Source organism: Egretta garzetta, unplaced genomic scaffold (genome assembly GCF_000687185.1).
Source record: "Egretta garzetta isolate BGI_Z169 unplaced genomic scaffold, ASM68718v1 scaffold271, whole genome shotgun sequence".
NCBI lineage: Eukaryota > Metazoa > Chordata > Aves > Pelecaniformes > Ardeidae > Egretta > Egretta garzetta.
The window spans coordinates 4376825-4402548 of record NW_009258669.1 but is presented as its reverse complement, the minus strand read 5'-3'; the positions used below and the strand labels follow the sequence as shown (position 1 = coordinate 4402548).

The 25724-nt window shown below is 36.0% G+C and overlaps 1 protein-coding gene across 10 annotated transcripts in view; it reads right to left on the bottom strand.

The window, feature by feature from the left end:
* FER (FER tyrosine kinase) overlaps nt 1-25724 on the bottom strand; it is a 177080-nt gene that overhangs the window by 82857 nt on the left and 68499 nt on the right. For 9 of the 10 annotated variants that reach the window (XM_035888436.1, XM_009648673.2, XM_035888437.1 and 6 more), the window contains 3 exons: nt 21957-22049; nt 16026-16229; nt 13611-13733 (listed from right to left, as the gene is read on the bottom strand). In XM_035888436.1, the coding sequence (XP_035744329.1) occupies nt 13611-13733; nt 16026-16229; nt 21957-22049 (420 nt within the window). Of the gene's footprint in view, nt 1-11955; nt 12063-13610; nt 13734-16025; nt 16230-21956; nt 22050-25724 lie in introns of those variants that run through there. The other variant, XM_035888443.1, reaches the window with a different exon arrangement.

Genomic DNA, 25724 nt, shown 5'->3' with positions numbered 1-25724 from the left:
ATCATAAACTATGTGTTTCAAGTCCTTCAGATTAAGTACAGAAATAAAGGTAGCTAGTGGAAAAGATTTTTCATAAGAACAAGAGAGTTTTACAAGAGGGGTTTTGAAAAACTCCACTGACAACTTCTTTAAAACTGTTTCAGAATAAAGATTCATGAGCTGTAAAAATTGTTATAGAAGATGTTTTGCATTATTATCAGCACTGTATTAAGCCGCACTAATGAAACTCAATGTGAGCTGTAAAACAGAATAATAGTGCAGATAGGTTTACCTCCTTGCAAAAAGTACTATTTCATCTGACTTGTTACTGTTCCATAAAAAAAACCCCGTGAAGTTCAACCTTTCCGCTAAACCAAATTCTAAATTGCCATAAACCAAGAGGATAGAATTGAGATTTGCAAAAGCTACTATGCAGCATATAAACTGCAGAAGTAAGTTCAGTTTTCTTTGAGCATTCTTTCTTGAAGTTCAATAGAAAAAAATACTGTAGAAGTCAACATACAAACCCAGTTTTCTTCACTGTTTTTTCAAAGGATGTGTGGTATTTCCTTAAGTTTACATTGTCTTATTCATCAAAGGATTAGAAAGATGCTGAGGATCTTTCAGGAACAGTAGAGGAAATAAAGAAAAATAAAGGAGAAGAAAAATCTGAGAAGGAACAAGACATAGAATGTGAAATCCTTAAGCACAGAAAAGGAAAGTCAAGTGTATGTCAAAACCATTACATTTCAAACACACTGAGGAAACCTACAGCTTTCCTTTCTACTTAATATACTAAATTCAGCTCCCAAACCTAAGTACTCTGAATCATCTGTTAACCAAATATATTCAAATAAATTATCTGCATTTTATCAGATATGCCCTCCAAAACAGTGACAGTCTTCTGTATGCTCAAAGGCAAACAAAACTGTGATAATGTAGTTTTTCATTTAAACTTTTTGTATGATTTAAAGAGAGAAGAATGAAAAAGCATGGTCATACTATGCATGCATGCATAAATATAGTCAAATTGTTAAAATAGGCTAAAATATTTTCACATATGCACAAACACATTTTTACTTCCACCCATGTGCATGAACAGGCAGCTGGGGTTTGGGGACTACAGATGTATACAAAAATGTCCAAGAGAGCCTCCTTGAACTATGTAAGATACTTAGCCACATACTTAATTCCATCCTGACTTAAACTTCAAAACATCCAGCTGTTGCCAGTTAGAGCGTTTCTTTTCCCCAGGAGATAAAACATTTAACTCATATTTAGCAACGTTCACATTAAGGTATACTCTCTCCCTTATATATCCAACAGTCCTTCCTAAATAATATCTAAATTATAGTGGTTAGTATGAAATACCTTTCAAAGAGCTGCAGTTCCACATTAGAGCTTCTACCAAATTATTATTTGGATCAAAACAAAAGCCTAAGATCCTTCATCCTATCCCTTCCTAGCCACATCTGCTCATCTTGCATTGGCTTTCATAATCTTCAGGTAACACGTTAAAACCACTGAAATGGAACAGAATTTCTGGCAAAATTTCAAATAAACTGTTGTATTAGCTTAATTTGTGATTGGGAAAGAACAGGAAAAAGGCAAAGCCACATAGAAAGGAAAAGGGAGTGAAAACACCCACCCCTCCCACAGATACACACCTTTTTGGCACCAGCAACCTGTTCACTTGACTCAGCTATAACATGAAACTGCAGTCTTAATTTATGAGATTTTTTCAGTGTGAATATCAGTAAGCTCCACCTGCATTCCAAGCAAGACATATGATGGCTCCGAATCAGAAGTCATACAACATTACAGAAATGTCAATAGCTTAAATGAAGCATGTTAGCATGAAGTTTTTTACATCAGATACACATTGATCTTTAACAAGATATTGCTAGCTTCTCACATACCACTAACTCATTATTTGGGATAGCAAAAGTGCTGGGAAATCTCTGGTGGCAGAAAAAAAGCCAGTCAATGAATGACACACAAGGGGAAGTGGTACAGACACGCCAAGTGGCTCTGCTAAATATTAGCAGCTTCTATTATCACTCGTGCGCTCTTCTGAATGCTATATTCAGCAAATCTGGGGTTTTTTTTTCCAGGATTAATGACTTTAGCTTGACAAAATTTTTTTATGTGGTCTTTGACATTCTACTCTTTGTTGTATCTTACTGTATCTTTTGTATCTTTTTCTAAAACTCAGAAGTCTGAGAATTAATTATCCAGTATCCTCCTCCATATGTCAGAACTCATTTTGAACAAACAGGCCTATAATTAAGCAAACAAATTTACTATTCATACATTTTAATTTAAAATCTGAACACAGTGAGATAAGGGCAAAACATCTATGTCCACCATTTAACTCCTTTACCTTGTTTTTGTTACTTGAGAAGTACTGTAAGCCTACATGTTTTTCTGCTGATCATTCTATAAAACACTCTAAGAAAGAATCATCCCTTTTCACTTCATTCACTTGTAGAGAAGAAATCTACTGAAAGCCATGTTTTAACATTCACAAGCACCTCACCCTCACAGAGATCTAGTCTTTCAGTGGGACTTCACAGAATCACAGAATAGTTGAGGTCTGCAAGGGCTGCTGAAGGTCACGTGACCCAACCCTCCCTGCTGGAGCAGGGCCACCTAGAGCCCAAGACTGTACCCAGATGGCTTTTGAATATCTACACGGAGGAAGCCTCTACAACCTCTCTGGGCAACCTGGTGCCAGCGCTTGGTTACCCTCACAGTCTGTGCCCATTGCCTCTGGTCCTGGCATTGGGCACCACTGAGAAGAGCCTGGCTACCCTCCCTGCAGGTATTTATGCACATTGGTGAGATCCCCCTGAGCCTTCTCTTCTCCAGGCTGAACAGTCACAGCTATCTCAGCCTTTCCTCACAGGAGAGATGCTCCAGTCCCTTCATCATCTTCATGGACCTTTGCTGCACTCTCTCCAGTGTGTCCATGTCTCTTTTGTACTGGGGAGTCCAGCACTGGACACAGTACTCCAGGCATGGCCTCACCAGTGCCAAGTAGAGGGGAAGGATCACCTCCCTCCATTTGCTGGCTGTACTTTGTTTAATGCAGCCCAGGATTCTGCTGCCTTTGCCACAAGGACACGTTGCTGGTGCATGTTCAACTTTGCGTCCACCAGGACTCCCCAAGGCCTTTTCTGCCAAGCTGCTTCCCAGCTGGGCAGCCCCAAGCCTGTCCTGGTGCCTGGAGTTGTTCCTCCTCAGGTGCAGGACTTTGCACTTCCTCTTGTTGAACTGCATGAGGTTCCTGTCAGCCCATTCCTCCACCCTGTCCAGGTCCCTCTGGATGGCAGCACAGCCCTCTGGTGTATCAGCCCCTCCTGCCACTTTGGTGTCATCACCAAACATGCTCAGGTTGCACTCTTCCCCACCGCCTAGCTCACTAATTCAACAGGATCAGACCCAGTATTGACGCCTGTGGAACACCAGTAGTTACTGGCCTCCAACTAGACTTTACACCTCTGATCACCTCCCTCTCAGGGTGATCTTGAGGTCAGTACTTAGAGTAGACAAAAATCAGCAGCAACCCTTTCAGGATTTCAACTGATCTGAAAGGACAGAACTCGTTACTGCATTAAGAACTGATTATGAAATCCATGCACTACCCTAAATTGAGTATTAAATACTATATTTACTATGTAAATAAGGCATTCTGAAGTCCAACCCAATCTGTCTCCTGAATTCCTCTTTAATCAACATTTAAATGCCTCTCAAACATCCATCTTCTTGAGAATTCAGACATACATCGGATGTACACACTGGATGCAAGAAAAGCCCTACCCTTCATAATGTGTAGCTGCTTCTGTGTGTATCCTTTGTTTCTTCACAGCTGAAATGTCAGAAGACAATGGAGTTCACCAAATAAGTTTAATTCTTTTATGGATTGATCTTGTAGAGTAATATAATATCTCTGTGACGAACTGCCAAGAAACTTAAATGCAAGCAATCCTTAAAGAGTACTTATATTTTTGATGACAACTACAAGATAGGTCCTGGAAATCCATATGCATCTGTAACAAGTTCTATGCCATTGTAGATACTTATGGAAGAGCTTGTGTTGTTTGATAACAGTAGCTACTTATTTAGGAATTCAAGAGGTATTTCCAGCTGAACTGCTCACTTTGAAATCACTCACAGTGCAACAGGTATAAAAATAACCACTATACAAACAACGTTTACTGGTAGATTTTCTGGGGGTTCTCTCATCCTTACATGCATATTACTTAGAGCTTACTTTTTGCTCTTCTGGAGACTCCAGTGACCAAAGGTTGGGAGAGAACACTGAAGAAAGGAAAGCATATGTACCCATTATCCCCTGAGCAAAGGACATGGGGAAGGTGAGATGCACACACACTCTGTACAGAAGCCTAAGACAAGAAAGCCCCACAGCTCAACGTTTCGAGGAACCTTACGCACACACAGTGGACAGTACGCTGACAAGAGCCCCAGTTACTATCAAATAATGTCTCTCAGGATCAGATACAATAACCTTTAACTTCCAAAACTCGTCAAGACTCTTTAAAACACACTCTTTAAATCTATGGTAACATATGCACATTATAGCATATCGTACTCACAAAAGTTGTGGTAAGAATAAATTGTGCTTCTAGAGGTTTTTGTTGAAGAAGTCCTAAAGCATTTTATGTACATCCATGACTTGCTCCACTTAAATATACTGTAGGTAGGAGTCCAATTCAAGGGAATCTTCTACCAAAAATGACCTGCCCTATGCCAAAAAAAAAATGTGCACTAGACGTTGATGTGTAACTCACACCATTAAACTCCTGTTCTCGAACTACAAAGTATATCCTTCAGTTTGTATTATCCAACTGTCTTTTCTTAAGAAAATACATAAAACACATACACACATAAACACATAAATGAATCAATCTGTTCATTAAACTTCTGTTGGAAAATTAAACCCAAAACTAAATGATTAAAAATGAATACAAAATTACCGCTGTGACATGTCAGTACAGAATCAATTCTCTCTATGAAGTTTTCCACATTTACACAAGATTGTTCCACATCTGGAGTGGTTAATAACAGGATACAATCCTTCACTTTAACACTAAGCTTCAACTTGACCTACTTTCACTCAGTATCTCCACTTAGGGCCCCTCAGTTCAAGAAGGACATTGGGTTGCTGGAGCGTGTCCAGAGAAGGACAACGAAGCTGGTGAAGGGTCTGGGGCACAAGTCTTATGAGAAGCAAATGAGGGAACTTGGGTTGTTTAGCCTGGAGAAGAGGAGGCTGAGGGGAGGAGACCTTATTACTCTCTGCAACTACTCGACAGGAGGTTGGTCTCTTCTCCCAAATAAGAAGAAATGGGACGAGAGGAAATGGCCTGAAGTTGCATTAGGGGCCAAAAGGAGGGGCCCCCCCAGGAAACCCGGGGGGGGGGGGGAAGTCTGCTTTAATGCCATCACCTTTCATGCAAGTTTATTGGAAAGGAATTTGATGGGAATCCATGAACCACACGCACCATCCTACCATTCAATGTGAACACATGTGCTGGCTCCAAAGCACTACAGGGTATTTTTATGTCAGGGTGATCTTCCTGAGAGGAAACATAATTGCTCTGCGTAACACATTCAGTTTGCAGTGTGGATACTGGAATTGCTGGTCCAATTTACAACCAAGCATTTTTAGTTTGCAAGCCATGCAATCATTGTCTTGTTCTTCCAATATATCCTAGTGGAAACTCAGGTGCTTCTGAGATAATCTGTGAAGATACACATATTTAAACCACTACAAATTCCAAAGGAGCCACGTCCTATAGCAGACACATGACTTGCTGCAACCACATTAAGCTCCACATAAACTAATCTACACTCATGCAGGGAGGTAGCTAGCATTTAATACCAAATTAGTTCAATTTTAACAATGTCAACCTAAGCACTAATTTACTGTTAGAAACAATTTTGACAGATCTATTCGCAGGAAAAACAACTGTTTGGCACTCTTCTTCTGCCCAAGTAGAAACATTACAATGACACATTGCTTAAGCATCTGGCAGATTTTGATGTTACACACATGGTAAGCTATTTCAAGATAAATATTTACTTATTGATAAAACCTATATAAAATTACATTCTTGATTAACAACAACAACAAAAACCAAAACATAAATTTGCATTTAAAATTTGTAGCTAAATTAAGACTTCTTTTCTTTTAGTCAGTTTAAATACCTACACAATGTCATATACAAAGATGAAGGCAACTTGTACCAAAAAAGAATAGATCAGAAAGGCAAATACTTAATGAAAAAACAGCTGGAAAAAATAAAATGGAATCAAACCCCATGTTATATTCCTTACTACCACCTTTGCCAACAATGCTGTGTTTTCTTAGTATCTTCTGGTCACCTTATAAAAGGAAAACAAAGGCAAAAAGCCTAGCTTGCATACTATGGATGTCTTCTGCTGATTTGTAGAAAGAATCCGTCCATATTAATCCTCTCTTCATCATCAGAATGTGAAACAATTTTGGCCATTCTTTTGAGCCTCTAAATAAAAAGTTGTCTCAAAACCCCAAGGAATACCATCTATTCTTTCCCCCAGAATAATTTGCACAATGTGGACAATGTGTGCGTAGACCATATGCTATTACTCACCTGTGGTGAAACACATATAAAGACAACACACCAATTATTTAGTTTCCTTAGAGAGCGGAAAAATACTCTATGAATTTCTGTTGCAGTATCACTGTAGAAAAAGTGATAGTCAATCTCATGACTATTTTAAAATTTACAGCAGCTTTGACTTGTAAGTCACTGATAGCCAATAAAGGTCCACTCTCCTTGGGTCCTCTTTACAACATTTCACTCCTTTTTAACATTTTGTTCCACTTAACCTGATGAAGGCTAAAGTAACTGTGGGCAATCACAAGCTACTTCACAGTACCTCATTGTCCATAACTATAATTCTACAAAGGTATTTAAGAACACAGACTCCAATTCTTACTCGTAATCTATGCTGCTTTTTGACCCGTGAGAGCCTACGTTCATACTTGTCAGCCACACCTTGTGAAAATAGTGTAAACTCAAAACATTATTTGTATTAAAGCCACACCAACTGCACTCGTAAAAACATGAAGAATATAAATAGGGGCCTACGTAAACTTTATAACTCACAATTTTATAAAAAATAATTATTGTAGAATATTGGAATTCCAAATCTGGGGAAGCAGTCAGAATCCATAACAAATCAGGATGTTACTTCAGCAGAAAAGCAATTTACTACTGCAATGCTACCCAATTCTAACAAAATTTTATTATTGTGCTATATTAATGTCTGACTATAAAGCTTCTGATAAAGACACTGAAAAACCCCAGTGCAAAGCCGCACTTTTTATGAGTTCTGTAAAGGTGTGACTTACACACAGAATGCTACAGAACACAGTCAATCCTTTGATTTTCATGTCTAAACAAAATCTTAGGAATAAAATCTGGTAAATCCAAATACTCTTTGCTGAAGGTTGCTTTAGCTGAAGTAGTTTATTCTCCTAGTTACCAGGTTTTGTCAAAAACCCCTTCCTCTGAAATATTCCATTTAGTACTTTTTTTTTCTCCTCCTAACAATCTACTTTTTTCTGTTTTTAGTAAGAATGGCTTAATGCCATCTCCTGCTTCATAAATTTTTGGTTTTCTTCCTACTTCCTACTTTTTCAGTTGAGATAATTTCTTTTGCTTAATTTACATCCCACATAGCAATATGGCGCTGATTTTTTATATAAAGGTACAGAAAACAGGAATGCACATGCAGGCAGGGTGCCCATTTAGTATTTCTAGGACAGAGATTTTTCTTTAAGAGATTGTTCAAGAATGACACATTGTTTGCTAAAAGGGAATTCCTATACTTTATAAAATATACTTTTTTCTAGGTTTGAGCATAAGCTAATGCTTACACCCTTTAAGAGTGTTATCTTCCAAATTTATTCTAAAACTGATCATGGAAAGAATTACCATAAAGACAAGACTGAACCAGAAACATTCATTAAAGCAGATTTTTAATGCCATGGCCTTCAGAAAAAAAGCTACAGAAAACTGATCACTGGATATAAAACAATCTTTTTTACTCTTTGTTCAGGCAGACTCATGTGCCTCTGTTAATACAACGCATTTTTAAGACAATTTTGAGAAAAAATTCCTCTGAATTTTAGAAGTAGTCAAGTTACCTGAAATCATAAATAAAATTGGTTTAGTACTTTGTTAACACAAAGGGAAAATTACTGTCTTTTCCCTTTTCTCATTAGGATGCAACACCTTGACAAGTACAGACCACCATTATGGAAGATGTATTCCTTTGCTACCTGACAGAAGTACTGCAACCCTTTCTGCTAAAAAACCTTAAAAGCAAATCCTGTAACACCTCTAAATTCTGAGGAAATAGGAACCTAACTGAAATGCATCGCTAATATTAATATACAAAACTTTGTCGTCAAATATCAATAGCTGCAAGCTTCTCTTCAGATTCTAGAATTGGACTAAAGAACCTCCTGAAACTCTGCCTAAATTCTCCTATTATACTAAAAAAATACTGCCAATTTCCCTGACATGAATCACAGGCCTTCTGCATGATCATAATACTATTGAGTGGCAAGTAAGTGGCAAAAGATTGATTTCATGCTTATGCAATAAATACAGCCATTTTCTATAAGTACATGTTTTACGTATTATAAATTTTCACTTCTCATTGTGGATCTAATTTCTTTAAAGAAAATAGAAGATACATTTTAACATTTAAAAATGCATTTATCAAACTTCAATCATGCTCATGACAATTAAAGCTTTGGGCCAAAAATCAACACATAGAGCCCATGACCTTGGCATTCCTACAAGCCTGCCCAGATGTGTGGGTACCATGCAGGTAATTCACAGTGGGATCCTCTTTGGAGCTACGAACCCAGCCTAGGTAAAATTGTGATAACTGAATCGCTCACTGCTATAGCCTGCTTCTTCCTTTCAGCTGAGATTTCTGCTCCTAAAGAGCTGTCCTCAGGTCAAACAAATGCAAGATAATCTTCCCAAAAGGCAGCACCAATTACGGCAGTTGTTTCCCTTTTCAGCACCTCAATTCCTTCCTGTCATAAGATGAGAATCTCTAATTGAGTGACAGGACTACTTTGTGATAAACCTGAAAGTCCCCCAGCTAAGTCTCTTTGCTTCTCTCCAACTTCTCTCAGCAGGCCTAAGGAGGCTTGCCTGAAAGTGAGGCTATTCAGCAATCTCCTTCAATTCCACTGTGTTAGCCTTGCTGGCCTGAGAAACATGCACTGCCAGCACTACAAGAACACACATTGTCTACAATGGTGAACTTTAGCTTGTTTTTGCTAAATAAAGCAAAACCAAGTAAAACACCTCCAAAACCAACCAACACTAATCAGCCAAAACCCAGGAAAACACCTTTTGGTGAGCTTTGCATGGATAGGTGTATGTTAACTAATTGCTAAAGGAGACAGTACTAGTTCTGTGATACTACTAAGAAGCTGAAACACGGAGCGGATAGATTGTTTGTGCTTTCTGGTTTTGAAAGCTGAGCTCAAAGACTTCTAAATACAAACTACAGCTCAAATTGGTTCAGTGACTGAAAAATTAGGGTCATGTCAGATTTTTATGAGTGCATTTTCATGAAAAGAATCTCTCTACCTTTATATTCTCACTAAGTTTATATTTTGTTTATCATTTCTTTCCACGCCTAACTCATTAACATACTCGTATCTTGCAAGACAGTATCAGATCTGCATGGAATTCTCATGTCATTTGCAAACTTATTCATCAACATTAGAACCGCTACTATGAAATACATCATCTTTTTTTCTTTTAATACTGTCATTCATCTCACTCAACATTATTTACTGTTTACCATTTTCCCATGTACAGAAAATATTTGAGGCCATATCACAGGCTTCTTTGCCACATCAGAATAGATGCGGAATTTTTAAATGAAAGTTACTGGCAATGAATACATAGCCTAATTCACCTGACAAATTAGCAGTTAATTTTTTCTCATGAGCTCAGAATTTGAATTTACTACAGAGGATCCAAAGACTAGGACTACATTAGTACTAGTAAAATTGTAGCAGATCTCTGGAGTTAAACGGTTCTGAGGACATGAAGCATATATCTGGGAGGAAAAGCATTATTTCAGACTAGTCCTCTTCTGGTTCTGAAGACTGAACTCCTTCCCATCAGCAATTATGCAACTTCCTATTTTGTGTCAGCTAAAAGGAGTAAAGTTTGAATCCTCGGAGACTGCCCAGTGATGGAAGCATAGCATCCTAAGTGGCACTCTGCAGATTTGCTTCAAAAATCTATTTCTGATCCAAGCAAAAACATTAATGCAGATATATCCAAATAAAAATGAATCTTCTTATTTCCTTGAAGATTCTTTTTTTCTAATAGCCAAACTGAAACATATCCACAACTTCAATGTAAAAAATTTATTTCAGAAAATTTAAAATCCTCCACAACATGAGGTCAAAGAAGTTAGAAAGTTAAAATGTATTTAATATGGCTAAAACAGGATTTCTACAAATAAAGTCCTTGGATATGCACTGAGGTTACTCAGGGGCTTTACATACCAGTCATTCCATCAATAATAAATTCAAGAACATAACATGCATTTTTTCTAAAAGATTATAAATAAATATGAGGACTTTTCCATTAAAGAAATCACTTGCAGATATCTTTTTAATGCTCTCAGTTTTTCTAATTTAAATTCTATTATTACAGTATCATTAAAATTCCAAGCAGGCAGATTTGGTCTACACGAAATGGGACGTGGGACAGGCCTTTTGTGGCACAATTAAGAATGTTCCTTTCAAGGGCAACGTCACAGAAGGTGAATGCTAATTTTACTAATAGAGTAGAGGAGGATGAATGACTGTGTAGGAAGGAAGGAAAGCAAAAACAAACTACAGAGCATATTTTTTTTTTCTGTGAAGTTCTCTGTCATATTTAACTTTCACTTTCTAAACAGGTTATTACAGGGACAGCAATTTGCATAAAAAGATTAAAGACTGCACAAAACGTCAAGACTGCTTTGCAGCTATAACATGAACAAAGAAAAAACAGTCTTTGCAGATGTCAAATGATTTTCAAGGAAATGATCAAAGATACTCTGATAATAGCGTATGATGCATAAAATACCCTCAACACTAGGTGTCAGATTGCATATGTTATTTCTGAAAATAACTTTAAAAGTCTCCATTTCCCCATATGAAGGCCACAGCTCCATGTAAATTACAAAGGAAAGCTGACAACACTCTTTTTATTAGTTCTGAAATACTTTTTTCCAACTAGTTTTTATCAGACGGGAGAACTAAAATAATTGTAAAATCATAGATCAGATCAAAAGGTATTACAAAACAAAAGAATTTAAATATATTTTAAAATAGCTGCTTGAAAACAATTTAAATAATTTAGTTATCACCATATTCAATACTGTCTTACTTGGTTCAAATTGCTGGTTGTGAAACACTAAGTACACTATACATTGGTTTTAGTTTACGCAAAGTACAAGTAGCTATGAGACACTCAAGATAATATTTCACAGATTCTTGAAAGCCTACATACAATATATGTAAGACATATATTTAAAAAAACCTATAAAATAAAGCTTCCTGTCACCCAATATTTTTCTTAGCACTAACAGTCAGTATTACCATGGATATCCTTTCCATTACTTCATGTAGCTTATCAGAAAGAAAGCTGAGAAGTTCATCAACCTGAAAGGAAATACTCTTGAATTTTAAAACTGACGCACACCAGCACAAATCAGTTATATGATGAATTAAATGGAGCCTGTGTGATTGGATTTTATGGATACATGCTGATTACTTGCAGCACTTTGGTAAACCTGAGCAGTCAAAGCAGTTTTTCACTGCAGCTCAAAACAGCATAAAACCAGCATGATCCTAGAGAATCCAATATGGGATAATAGTAATAGGATACTAATTTTTCCACTAATTTTACTTAATACTAAGACTAACTCAAATCGACAAGTCCAGAGAGCAGTGGGCCCTCTTCATTTTCCCCCTGAAAATAAAAACAGAAAATGACTTTGCACCCAGTGACAGTAGAAAAGCTAAAAAGTCTGTCTTAAAAATTGACCTCCATCCCTTTGTAAGGAGGTTATAATACATCTGAATGTAGTGGTATGGATGCAAGTCCTCATAAGACCCACCACACAGTCATACATGTCTGCATGGCTATCATCAAGGGATTTTAGACTATCCCTATGTGCATTTACCTTACCTCAAAAGACACAGGATCAAGTACAGTAATAGACAAATGAACAGGGAAGTAATTTGTGACCATATTTCTTCCACAGTATAGGTACTAGAAAAATTACTTCACTATACATAGTTAAACAAAACTGCATAAGTTAAAACTTAACTTTATTAAAACATGATAGCAAAATGAAACAAAAATGTCACAAATATGGAAACTCCCTGTCTTCAAAGTACACAACAGAGAATGAAGAGATTATGCGTTCGAGATGGTGTTTTCCTGTTCAACCTTAACAGAGAACAACTAAGAATAAGTTTTGCTACCATTTGGTATGTAGTAACATACTGTACTACAGTTTTACTTTTGCTAAAACAGGGCTGGTCTTACAGTATGTACATGATACAAAGGCACAAAGAAAGCCAGGGAACAGCAAGAGCATTAAACTTTTAATACAAATACGGTATTAGAAAAGACAAAAATTTGCAAACAGATATAAAAATATTTGAGTTTGACAGCCCTTTATTTTTAGCTTAAACAGTTTATATCAATATACAATTATTCACACATCAAATCATGTCCTACACTTTCTAATGAGTTCTACAATGAATTTAAGCACCATTTTACATTCAATGAAGTGTCAATTTACACACTAACCTAAAATGTATATTTACGTATTTACACATTAACCTAAGATGTGTATTAATAAAGCCCCTTAAGCTTTCTAAACAGTGATTTAGTTTAGTATTTCCACTCCTTTTAGTTTCCCTCCTGAAAGACTTTCTGCAATAGCTTACTGATTAAAAATGGAATTTTCATTTCAATTTACAATAGCACTGGAATGACAGTACCTTTTTCTGAGGCTGTGTAACTTACATCTGATATATAAAATAGAGACAAAACGGAGTTGTCAGAATTCTTCCAAATTTCATGAGAACTTTACCACTTAAGAACACCATTTATCAAAAAAACTTCTTCATCACAACTTTATGGGCAATGAGGTACTATTTTCAATTACTTAGTAGTGAAAACCAAATGGGGAACCAAAAAAAAAAGTAGGAGAATATTTTGTGAGGTGCTGAATGCCATTCTTCCAAGGTAGTAACTATTTATTATAGAAATCAGGATGAAGCATTATTTTAAAGGAATGTGTTGCACAGAGCAGAGAAGGTTGAAAAAGCTCAGAAAAAGAGAGTCACAAAATGAGCAAGAATGAAAAAAATTCTGAGAAGTTGCATAGGAACATATTTTAAATAACAGTAAACACACACACACCCACCCCTTAAACACACACACACACACCCCAGCCCCAAAATTCTTTGCAGTTAAATAGAGTTCTTGGAATGTATGCATTACCTTAACAACAGGATTCAGCAGAACAACACCTGATTTCTTTGTAATAACTTGCTTTGTTGTGTAATGGTGTTCTATAAGCTGAGGAATAGTTGGAAACCCAGTTCCTTCAAAGCGATATTGATTCTGTATGGAGGTAAAAGGGAATAATTGTTTCTCTACAAACAATATTTCAAACAAGAAACTGCAGAATTGCATCACCAAGCTTCCCTCACTAGTAACAAAACAAATAAATGTTTGCTTTTACAGAATCAGATTTCTGTTTAATAGCATTTCTACTGAATTAAATGGAAGAATAGTTAGAAAATTATAAAGTAATAAATGCAAAACTATGGCATGACTCATTTAAGGCAACATGAAAAATAACTATTTATTTAAACTCTTAATTTAAAGAGATAGGACAGTTAACCTCTTTTATTAGGCTTACCATTTAAAATAATGGTAAAACCAGAGAGAAAACACTTCTGCAATTAAAGGACCACTGCTAAAACAGGTATATGTCCTACTCTGCCCTTCAGTATTTGATTCAGAAGAAAATTTGTATATGGAGATCAAGTATGGTTACTACACGGGGACTTGTCAGTGATCTGAGAGTGTGATTTGACCAGTCACAGAGACCTGATTCTACACTGTTCATACCAATGTAAACAAAGAAACAAATCCCTTGCACTAAACTCTCCTCAAACTTCTCAACCAAAATGTACATGAATACAATCCCTCTTATTATATGACCATAACAGTCCCACCATCTACTAACTCCTTTTTAGAGCTTAATAAGCTTTTTCTCTTTTTATATTTACTGCTTTTTTCACAATAAATGCAGAAAATTCACCCCGTAAAAGTGCAAAAGGAGTCCTGCATTTTCTTAAGAAAAAACTGTAAACTTCCATGATTGTCAAGAAAACCTGCCATAAATGAATCCCAAATGCAGATGAACATAATGCCCTATTACTAAATTCCCAAGCAAACAGATCTGGTGAGCTTATGATGTTTGGACTGTCCAATCTATGCAATATTAAACAATATCAATCTTACATTTCAAATCTAATTCCCAAGAGAAAGTAGTGTAATTATGGAAACAAGGATAGCTTTGTAGGGGAAAGGGTGGCCTCACAGTAATACTTATAAAAGCCTACTCCTCTAGTTTTACTGACTTGAAAGTCCAATCTGCATATTTTGAAGATCTACTTGCCACAATGATTTACACAAAATTATTTCAGCCACACCAACTTTACAGTGTGCATTTATTTCGGCTGGGTTGGAATCAAAGACCTCCAAGCAACTTGTAAGACTCTGTGTATCTAGGTACAGGTAATTTAATTACTCTTTTTTTTGTCATTCAGCACTCTGATACATCAAAATATTTTAAGGTCATAAAATCAAAATAAAATAAACACTGACTTTGTGTAAAGGTTCATTTCTACAAGAAATACTCTAGGTGAAAATTAATGAAAACTCCAGCTGGACAAGTGTTCGTAATCACTGATCCTACAGAAACTTCTATAATGTTTGAAAAATATCACTGCCCCTCATTAAAAAGAAATAAACCAAGCACACAGTATTGACTTCTCCCAGGCATACTGCATCAGCTGGGGAGGATTCCCTTAGTACATTGTTATGCGACTGAATTTGTGCATTTTTCTGCCTGTAGGAGATTTTATTAGAAGAGACTGAAATATGTTTTGGCAGCATTACTGAATCAAAACTGACAATGATTTGCTGCTATGTCATACTTCAAGAAGAATTTCTAGTAATGTTATGAGACTTGTCATATTTTGAATGATTTTTAAATTCTGAAAGGTAAAAAGAAAAATACATACATTAAAAAAAGCAAGTAATGAATTATGAGCAAAGGCGTATAAGAATTAGCATACTGTTTAAAATGACCAATTTTTCCTAAGTTAGAGGAGTCAATTCTGGTCCTTAGAAGCATATATGCTGTGCAACAACCACAAACATTTGTGATATACTGAACAAAACAATATCCGTAGGGATACAAAGAACATAAGGATCTCCAGTGCAGCAGAGACTTCAATTGCCAACTATAGAAACCAGCACAGATTATTTTCTTCTCCATGAATGTCTCAATTTTTCGGTAAGATTCATTGGAATCTTTACAGTCTGAATTAGAAGTAGCCTAATTAGCACCAACTATAAAGATGGGTTTAAAAATAAATAAAGGCACATGCAAAAATTAGTAGTAACAAGTTCCGAATTTCAGCACATTTACAGAAATATCTTGGCTTTTCAATATAAGATAAAAGATGCTGAATAACCTCATACATCGTATTTTTCTTCTGTTTCCCAAAATGACCTTTCCCCCTGATCATTTGCCATAAATTATGTAGACCCTAAATTGTTTAGCTAAAATTATGAACTTCCTAACATTGAACATTCAGTACTACATCAGAGACGTACATCAGCATATTGTATGATAAAGTGCCTCCGTTGTCCATCTGAAAACACAGAAAGGACATATTCACCAGGTTTCCCGTGGCTCTCTCGCACCAAGAAGTCTCCTTGCTGTTTTAACAGCTCCTGGGCTTCTATTCTTGGAATTGCACCATGATACCAGTCTTGCTCAGCCAATGGTTTCTCAGTGGTTGATATTACATCAAAGAACTTGGGAAAAATATTGAAGAAAAATGTTATTGTAACAGCATGTTTTTAGAGTTTGCTTTTACATGAAACGCATGATGAACAACAATAGTTTCTATTTCTGTATCTAAATTACATTATTTCTATTAACAAACAAAATCAAGGCCCTTACATTTACACAAAAGACATACTGATTACCTTCTTTCCTATTACCTAAAAAATATATAAAAAGCAGAAGATTATGGAAACATCCATAAAACCATGTAATATTTTTCACTAAGCCATACCACTCCACTCTTTCTGACACATTCTGACATGCTATTAACAGCAATTCAAAATGAACCACTTCCTTATCCAGATAGAAACTTCTCAGACATAAAAACATAAGAAATTGATTTATACAAAGCATTTGAATTGGATAAATTGTTTTCACAGAATTTAATACCACATCCCAAATCAATTAATAGCTCTACGAGACATTTTTCCTAGCATTTACACTGTATCACAGAATATACACCTGAGTGTACTGTGCTTATGAATTTTAGCATAGTTTCTGAAGGCACCAAAATCATAAGAAACTATTTTCACTGGCTATAAATGGAAGGTAATCAGTTTTAACTGACAATTTCACATATTCATTTTAATAAGCTTACATTGTTTAAGAAAACACTGAGGAAAACTTTTCTTCAATGATCACTTCAGATTTATTTGTTATGGCTAGACAGACAAGCCCTAACTTAAGTTGTATGTCATTCAAAATTGTTGAAGAGGATGCCAGAGCCCATAGAAATTCTCACTGCCAGAGTGGTAAAGCTCTGAACAAAATAACAGTGCCTACTGTATTGTGAATACATCCCAAGCACACCTGCTGAGCTGTATTTTAGATAACAGCACAAAGACCCACACCTCAATTAAGCATGAACAAAGAGATACTAACAAAGCATATGATTCTAAATTAACCACTCCTACTGCTTTGCCCTGATTAAAAAAAGGTTTTCTTCATATCATCAAGGATGATATGGTATTTCCCCTATGGGGGATGGGAAAAGAGAATGGAAACACTCCATTGGTGCATGCAAGGGAAAAATTTGACGGTGCAGCTACAGGCATGGTAGAGGCCACCTGACTATTTAAGGTCTTCCTGGGGAGACATCTAGGTTACGGTAACTTACCTAGCCGAAAAACACTAGGAATGATATCAGACTCTCAGATTGGGAAAGTGTAGACCCAAGAAAGGGAATCTACTCAGAACTTCTTGTTTCCAAATATCAGTAATTCTTTAGCACTTTCCTGGTAAATTTTCAGGTATAAAAAATGCCTTTGTCTGTGGGTTCCTGGCTGACTTTCTAAGTCATACCTTAAAAGGTCTAGTTCAGTCCAGGATTCTGATGGAAAACTGGAGAACATATTTAAGAGCCTGACAGACCGTCATATTCTCAGACATCGACACTGGGATCCAGAGCCCTGGGCCCATATCAGGGATAATTTCAGACATGAGATTTGAGGCCAGCACTGTAATCAATAGACTCAGCACTAGAAAGTGCATGTATGCTCTGTTACAGATTCTGCTCTATTACAAACTCAGAGCTAGGAAGGACTACGTAAGAACGGACAAAAAGCTTGAACAGAAAGTACACAGTCAGAGTTTTTAGAAGCCAAAGATGTACTCCAAGGTCTGTGCTTCAGCACGGTGAACTACTAAAAGCCCAAGATATTGTTTAGCCAAGAAGGCAGTCATATATTTCAATTTCATCAACAGTTAAATACTTCTCAGATCAGAGCTGTCTACCAGTGTTAAATGACACTAAGTCATTCTCTTTCAGAAATTCCTAAAAGAAAAAACAAGCTTTCAAAATGTTGGAAAATGTTATTTATTTGAACATTTATTGTTCAATGATGCTGAGTTTGACTCGCCAGAAAAACCAAGCTATCAAGGAACGTTAAGGCATTCAGAGTAGCAAAGCCTTTGCCACAGAAACACATTTCTACTTGAGAGGAAATGTTTCTAAGGATAAAAGGACAGTTCAGGGTCAATAAACTAGTTCATGGTCTTCACAAAGGAATTTTTAAAAAAATAAAAAAATCTGACATGCAACTTACTTTACAGCTTACTAAAGGGGAAGACATCAGATAATAACACCTGCTTTGAACTGGGTCAAGTCTGAGTCACTGTTCAGACAATCATGATCACATCCAAGAATAAAACATCTTAAAAGACTTTATGACAGAAAAAAAGCTTAGGGAAGAACAAAAGAGCATTTTAGACATTGCTAACTATAGCATTGATTATGGCAGTAATGTCAATCTGCCCCCTTCTTTTAAATTTGGTTAAACTAATATTTATTACTTTACAAGGAAACAATGAAAATTCCACAAGGTATCTCTGCTGATTGTCTCCTACCTTACATTACTCTTATTTTCATCATATACTATGGGGCAATCATAATCAAGGTGGTTTTTCTGATGAAGCAAGCAGAAACTAATCATGTTTAAATGTTATTAAAATTGTATTATTTTTATGAACAAGTCTTCTGACACCACCATTTTTTCTGTATGATACAATATTCACCCTGACTGGCTATGAAAGAAAACATAGCTGAAAGCCCAGAACAGTACAAATGCAAGATATATAATCATTTTACTATTGATTTCAACTCAGTTTACACTGAAGACAAGACGACAGAGGAAAAAAAGCTACCCACACACAATTATATTCCAGTCTCTTTTCTTTAAACTCTACTGAGTTTACATATCAGTAAGCAACTTAATATGACTAATTAGATACCTGAAAGTACAAGTTTGCATTCTAGGCCTCAACGTTTTATGATTTCACTTGGGGATGAGATCTCTTGCTTATTTGTATGTATGCACTTACACAATCAGTGATTCAACAGCTTAAATGAAGAAATATTTTTCTAAGATTTTTGTTGTTAATTTGATTGGAAACTAAAAATAAACAATTAACAAAATTATACAGAAGGAAAGGAACTCACTTTGTCAATTTTCTACTCTCCTTCCCACTCCCCTTCTTTTTTTGCCTTTTCTTTTTCCTTCAATATTTCCATTAATTGTCATATTTAACTTGTGAGTTATTGGGGCAGGGATAGGGGGTGTGTGCCCTTATATACTTCACACTTTTTCTTCTCAGAGAAAGAAATGCCCTCATATACTTCATCACGCTCCTCATGGACACATTACTGTCCTCTTTGCTTATTCTGAGCCCCCTTCCTTCTCCTTATTTAACAATCCATTGAAACAGCAGTTTTTTTCCAAGAGTAAAATGAAGCAGTCCCCAGCTGCTGCCCTTATTCAAGACAAAAATTGAGCAAACACCAGTGAATTATTTCTAACTCAAAAAAATGAGATATTATTCCTGTACCTATGCTGTCAATGAAAAGAAAATAATAATGGGAATAATATTTTATTAACTAATAGCTTACTATTGTATTTTCACATATGTTCTGAGCTCAAACTGAGTACTTCCTTATTTTCCATCTTTAAGGAAATAAAATATTTTGTCAAGACATTTTTTCTCTCCCAGTGTAAAAGAGGGAGGCAGACACAGATGAAAAAGTAAAGCAATACATTTAGGTTGATAATTTGAGACAATTTCCTATGGAATATCCTGCCTTTAACCTCAGTACCTGGCTCACCCCCACATGCTAATATGCCATATGAAAACAACATTAATTTCACCTGTTGTCCTCTAAACAGTAAAAAAGTTATCCTATAAACAATAACTGATATCTGTGCCAAGCCCAAATGCCTCAGTGGCAACAAAAATGGGCATGAGGGCAGAAGCTGGCATTCACGATGCAGTTCATTCATAGCACTGCATTACAGGTACATGGAAATTGCCCCTTTGCTTGTGTTGTCTCTCCTCATTTGATTAAACTTATGCCTCTTACTATTATAGTAAATTAGCTTGCATTTTGTCCAAGAGAATCCACCTGAATCCCTAACTTTGCTGTTTTCTGTAAAAACTATACTGTTTCCCTATATTACCTTTTACCATCTCAGTCTGAGAACATGTAAATCATTTAAGTGCCAACACATAAGTAATGGTTAAACTCCTGTCTGCTTTTGGAAGTACAGAGTTTCTCCAAGACTTTCTTCAGATGACACAAAACCCAATTGTCTTCTCCCACTACACACACAATTCAACTTCTCCCACCAATTAAATATCAGATGGTGTTTTCAGAATAGCACTACATTTAAACTAAGATATGGCTCCAATTTCAAAGTTCCAATATACTTAAAACATATCATATGAAAACAGGTAAATCACATTTTTAGACCATACTCTACAAGACGATCTGTACCAATCCTTTTCCTTCTCTGCTTTTAGACAATTTTTTGTATTGGTCTACTTTAAAGAAACAGTAAATTATTTTATGTATATTACTTTATAATACACCTTTAATAATCACTTTGTATACTTCGTTGATGTATAATAGTTTTGAGTACCAGTTTACACATTTAGCAATAAGCACGGTTATGTAATTGTCAGCCGGAAAAACCCAAGCATCTGACCACATTAAGACCTAAGTACTAATTCATGGAGAAAATTTTAGCTGCATATGCATAGTTAGCTTTTCTAACACACAAGAAATGGCTGAATCAAAACACAAAGCAAAACCGAAAAAAGATTGGTTTATATATCAGACTTTGAAACTCATTTAAGTCATAGGTACTTGCTACTCAGATTTTACTTTCTGCCTCAAATGACCCAATTCCAGTCTTACTTCTCCCAAACATATGCCAAGGCTTCAGTCTTTGTACCTACCATATATCTACACCCAGGTTTACATCAACTTCCATGGAAATAATAACGATATAGATGTGAATGAAAATCAAAATTATGTACGTAGGTGATTTAAAAATGTCACTTTAATTAAAGCCAATGAAAATTTTTACATTGACTTCCCCTAATTTCATCTTACATGTTCTATCTTGATCCTCCTCTTGAAATTTTTTGTCTTCCAATTTTTGTCTGAAGTAGTTTTAAGTAGTTTGGGCGTTTGTTTGGTTTTTTTTTTTATTATAATAAGTTGCATAACACATACAAATAGACAAAGTTGAACTCTATGTCTCTAGGAAAACACAGGAGGAAGGTTTTCAAGTAACATCTGACATGTCCGTAAGTAGGTGCTCAAGTTCTAAGTAGGCTTGCAAGCTTCTACATGGAAATGAACAGATATAATACAAAAGCAAAAGAAACAAAAAAGTTTCTCCATCCATTAGGGAACCTGAACAAAAGCCAACCAGAAGATATACTCAACAACCATTTTTGGTGGGGACTGAAGCAAGATGTATAATAACTGATTACTTAAATAGTACCAGTTATTGAGGAAGTAGCAGTATTAGTAAATAATAATGATAATGATAATAATAATATGCTTATATATTGGTGCCTTTATAACAAATATGGGGTATACACATAATACACTGCATTTCCAGTAAATCAGACTCGATGGGAAGAGTACTCTTAGAAGTATAACACCAGTCTGGGAGCTGCAAACATACAAATTATCTTTCTTCCCTAAAGTGCAACAAGTTGTTCTGACATACTATTATGCCATAATATTATCATATCTGCTTATCAATCAGAAGATTGTTTTTGTAACATTATTTTAATGTAATTTTTTTCTACGTAGATGGGAATGCATGATGCTTCAGAAAAAAAAAATCCTACTTAAGCTGTAAAAATTACAGAATGTAGTAGAACACACCATTATTGACACTACTTACCGACGATGACCCCAACATGGATTTTGGAGACCTTATAATTCCAGCTATGGAATGACGTATAGTGTCAAATCTTGAGACTTTGTCCTTCTTGTCCTAGGAGAAAAAGCAGTATCTCTGGTGAAAACAAGCAAAGTGGTATGACAATTGAATTATTGGAGAACATGGAATGCAGACTCCTGGATTTTATTTAAAGAAAAGATAGGGGCTGAGCCTCTGCTGATAAAAAACAGTGAGTGTCAATATCAGTGAATTAAGCTAACTCATATCAATTTAACTGCGGACAAATTCTATAATTCCTTAAATATTTTGTTCAATTATTTTAAGTATCACTGTTTTTAACTAGAAATAGAACGTAAATTCTTTTGTACCCTAAAAACAAAGGACATAACTCTCAGTTCTCCTGAATCACCTAATTTTAAAAGGACATTGATTTGAAACCATAAAAGCCCACATAGTAAGACTCAAAACTACTTATGTATTTTATCCTTACTTAATATATGGGGTTTTCTTTCCCTTTTATTAACATGTTCTTCTCTAACAATACACCGCTTGTATAGGATCCAATTGTTTTCTGGCACTACTGTAAACCAGCGGAGTAGCTAACATCTGGATTTTCTGTAATCCAGATTCTGTAAGAAGAGGGCTCTAACTGGAACACTGAAACAGCCTTTAAGCATCCCTAGTTCAGTGTAAGTTGATGTAAATTCCAAGGTATTCATAACATGATTTAGTCCAAAGGCTGTATGTTTGTTAACTCTCACTTACCATCAGCTCTCAAAATTATTATCAAAGAATCTTTAAAAAAATTACTTTTAACACTGACAAAGTGAGCTTATTTATTGTAAATCACTCTCAGAAACAGCCAAGATATTTTAATGAGTATCTGCAAAATAATTAAACCTGAAGCAAAGAAACCACACATTAACAATCTCATGCTAATTAGTTATAGGTTAGCTAAACTGTAAGAAACTCATAATGGAGACAGAATACAACTGTTTGGTAGTGTTACAGAGAAAAATTGCTTCCAAGTTCTAGATGTAAACCCTTGATTGAAGAAACTCTAAATCTGATAATGTAATAAATGCCATTTCAGTTTATTCCAGGACTTCTGAATAAGCAGCAAAATCTATTCATTTTGTATAAAGGATATACAAGTGTTTGAAAATGTCTCCCAAATACAATTTAGTTTATAGGATATAGGTTAAACATTGTCTTAGTAAAATAAATGTATTTATTTGTAGCAAAATTCTGCAATGTGCTTTAATTTGTATGCTGTCAAAAAAAGTGCAAAAACCAGTCAAATAGTCAAAACACTAATAGGGAGTTTATTAGTCACTGAAATACTCATTAACTATGTGCCCACTTACCCATCAGTAACATTTTTATTCCTTTTATCAGACCCAAGTAATACTGTATGCCAACTAATTTTCTTATAATAAAACACTCTGTGTTAAGTCCTAATTTTTATTTTTATAATATTGATGAATTCAACTGGCTACACAAACACACAAAAAAAATCTCATTAACAACTAGAGAACACAGAGTCTAATTTTGCTTGCATGCTTGCTGGGTGTGGAAGTGAGCCACGAGATTTAACTGCAATTAAATGTTTACTTCTTGTACATCAGGAAGAAATAAGTTATCAAAAGCTGCATGAATTCCACTACACTTCCTTTAAACAAACTCAGGAGTTTTCTTTCTATGTTACACTAATAGCGTGCTTATCTAATGACAACAACTACAAGTAAGGTTCTACATTCACCAGTTTCTCTTACTGAAAAATGTTTTTAACAAGGGGTTTCTGACTTAAAGTACCAGAAAGACTCATGGACTGGGCCCCACCAGAGGACTTTGATAAGCACCACCAAATGATACATAGAAGCTAACAGTCACATTAAATAGAATGAGCATTAAAATGCAGATTTAAGGGATAAAATTTACCACTGTTCAAAATGTAGTGCATGCCCTGGTCAAACTGCAATACATTTGTAAACACTGTTTAGTATTTTCATATCACTTTCCCTCTGACATACTGAAACTACTCTGTATCTTACAGCAATGAAGACTCATAATTTGTCTGCACAGCAGGCATTATCAAACACATGACAAACACAACTGCAGCCTGTACGGAGTTTCTTTATTAAATTTAAGTATTTTTATGGCAACCTGAATAAAACTGAAGAGCAGCAACAGGGATCTTTTACTGATTTTTTTTTTTGCCATTGCCCAGTTGCAGACCACTTTAGAAGGACCCATTAGATCTTGCAGAAAACCAGTTTTCACTAAGAACAGTATATTCACTATTGTGAAGAGATTTTTATGCATATTAGGTACATTTTTTTCCTAAACTAGTATAAGAATGCAACCCAGAACAGCCCATCTACTTTTTTTTTTTTTTAATATATGTGTGTGTAGTCCTATTAGTTAAGGCAGGGTGTTATTTTAAGTCTGTTTTCCAAAATAAAGGGAAATACACATCAGAGCTGTCTTTCAGTGATCTCCACCCTAGCCATGCTAAATTTTGACTCTCTCAGCCAAGGCCCTCACAATTTAGCAAAGGATTTAGTAAATGAAAGTATTATCTCAGGATATTAGGCTATTTAAAATTTCTGAAGGAAGCCAACAGAGAGCAGAGACTCTCTATGTCCTCAGGAAGAAAAGTTCGTTATAATTCCACACAACACTCATTCCAGCAAACATCAGACATCTGACCAACCAGCACAACCATGCTGGCTATGTAGTCACCACATACACTTCAGACAAACTCATGAGACAGGTTACTACTTGACTAACAGACTTGAGAAGGACACTGGAAAGGAATTAGGAGTGCTGTATGAAGGATGCTGTAGAGAGCATTATGGAGTGGTATGCTTGCCAGCATACATGGCACAGCCACTAAAATATATTAGCTGATTCAGTTTCATTCTATTTTAAAATAATTACTTTCTGAGATACTAGCAAAATGTTTATCGCAACTTGTCGCTTCCTTTATTTTACACTACACCAATTTCATTAAAAATAAAACTGATCTGTGGGCCATAACATTTTATGCAATGACTGAATTACTGCAGAATAAATTGTAGTTTACTGTTAAGAAGTATAAAATATATACTGTCATTAGAGAACATTTCTAATCTATTTCTTTGACTGTGTTTAAATGTACCTGTGGCACAAGAGCACATCATAGAATCATAGAATCATAGAATGTTTAGGGTTGGAAGGGACCACTAGTGGTCATCTAGTCCAACCCCCCTGCAGTGAGCAGGGACACTGCTAACTAGATCAGATTGCTCAGAGCCCCATCCAACCTGGCCTTGAATGTTCCCAGGGATGGGCCCTCCACTACCTCTCTGGGCAACCTGTTCCAGTGTTTTACCACCCTCATTGTAAAAAATTTCTTCCTTACCTCTAGCCTGAACCTACCCTGTTCTAGTTTAAAACCATTTCCCCTTGTCCTAACACAGCTGGCCCTACTAAAAAGACGTTCCCCATCTTTCCTATAGGCCCCCTTTAGGTACTGGAAGGCCGCAATCAGGTCTCCCCGTAGCCTCCTTTTCTCCAGACTGAACAAGCCCAACTCTCTCAGCCTGTCCTCATAGGAGAGGTGCTCCAGCCCTCGGATCATTTTTGTAGCCCTCCTCTGGACCCGTTCCAACAGTTCCATGTCCTTCTTGTGCTGAGGGCTCCAGAGCTGGACGCAGTACTCCAGGTGAGGTCTCACCAGAGCTGAGTAGAGGGGCAGAATCACCTCCCTCGACCTGCTGGCCA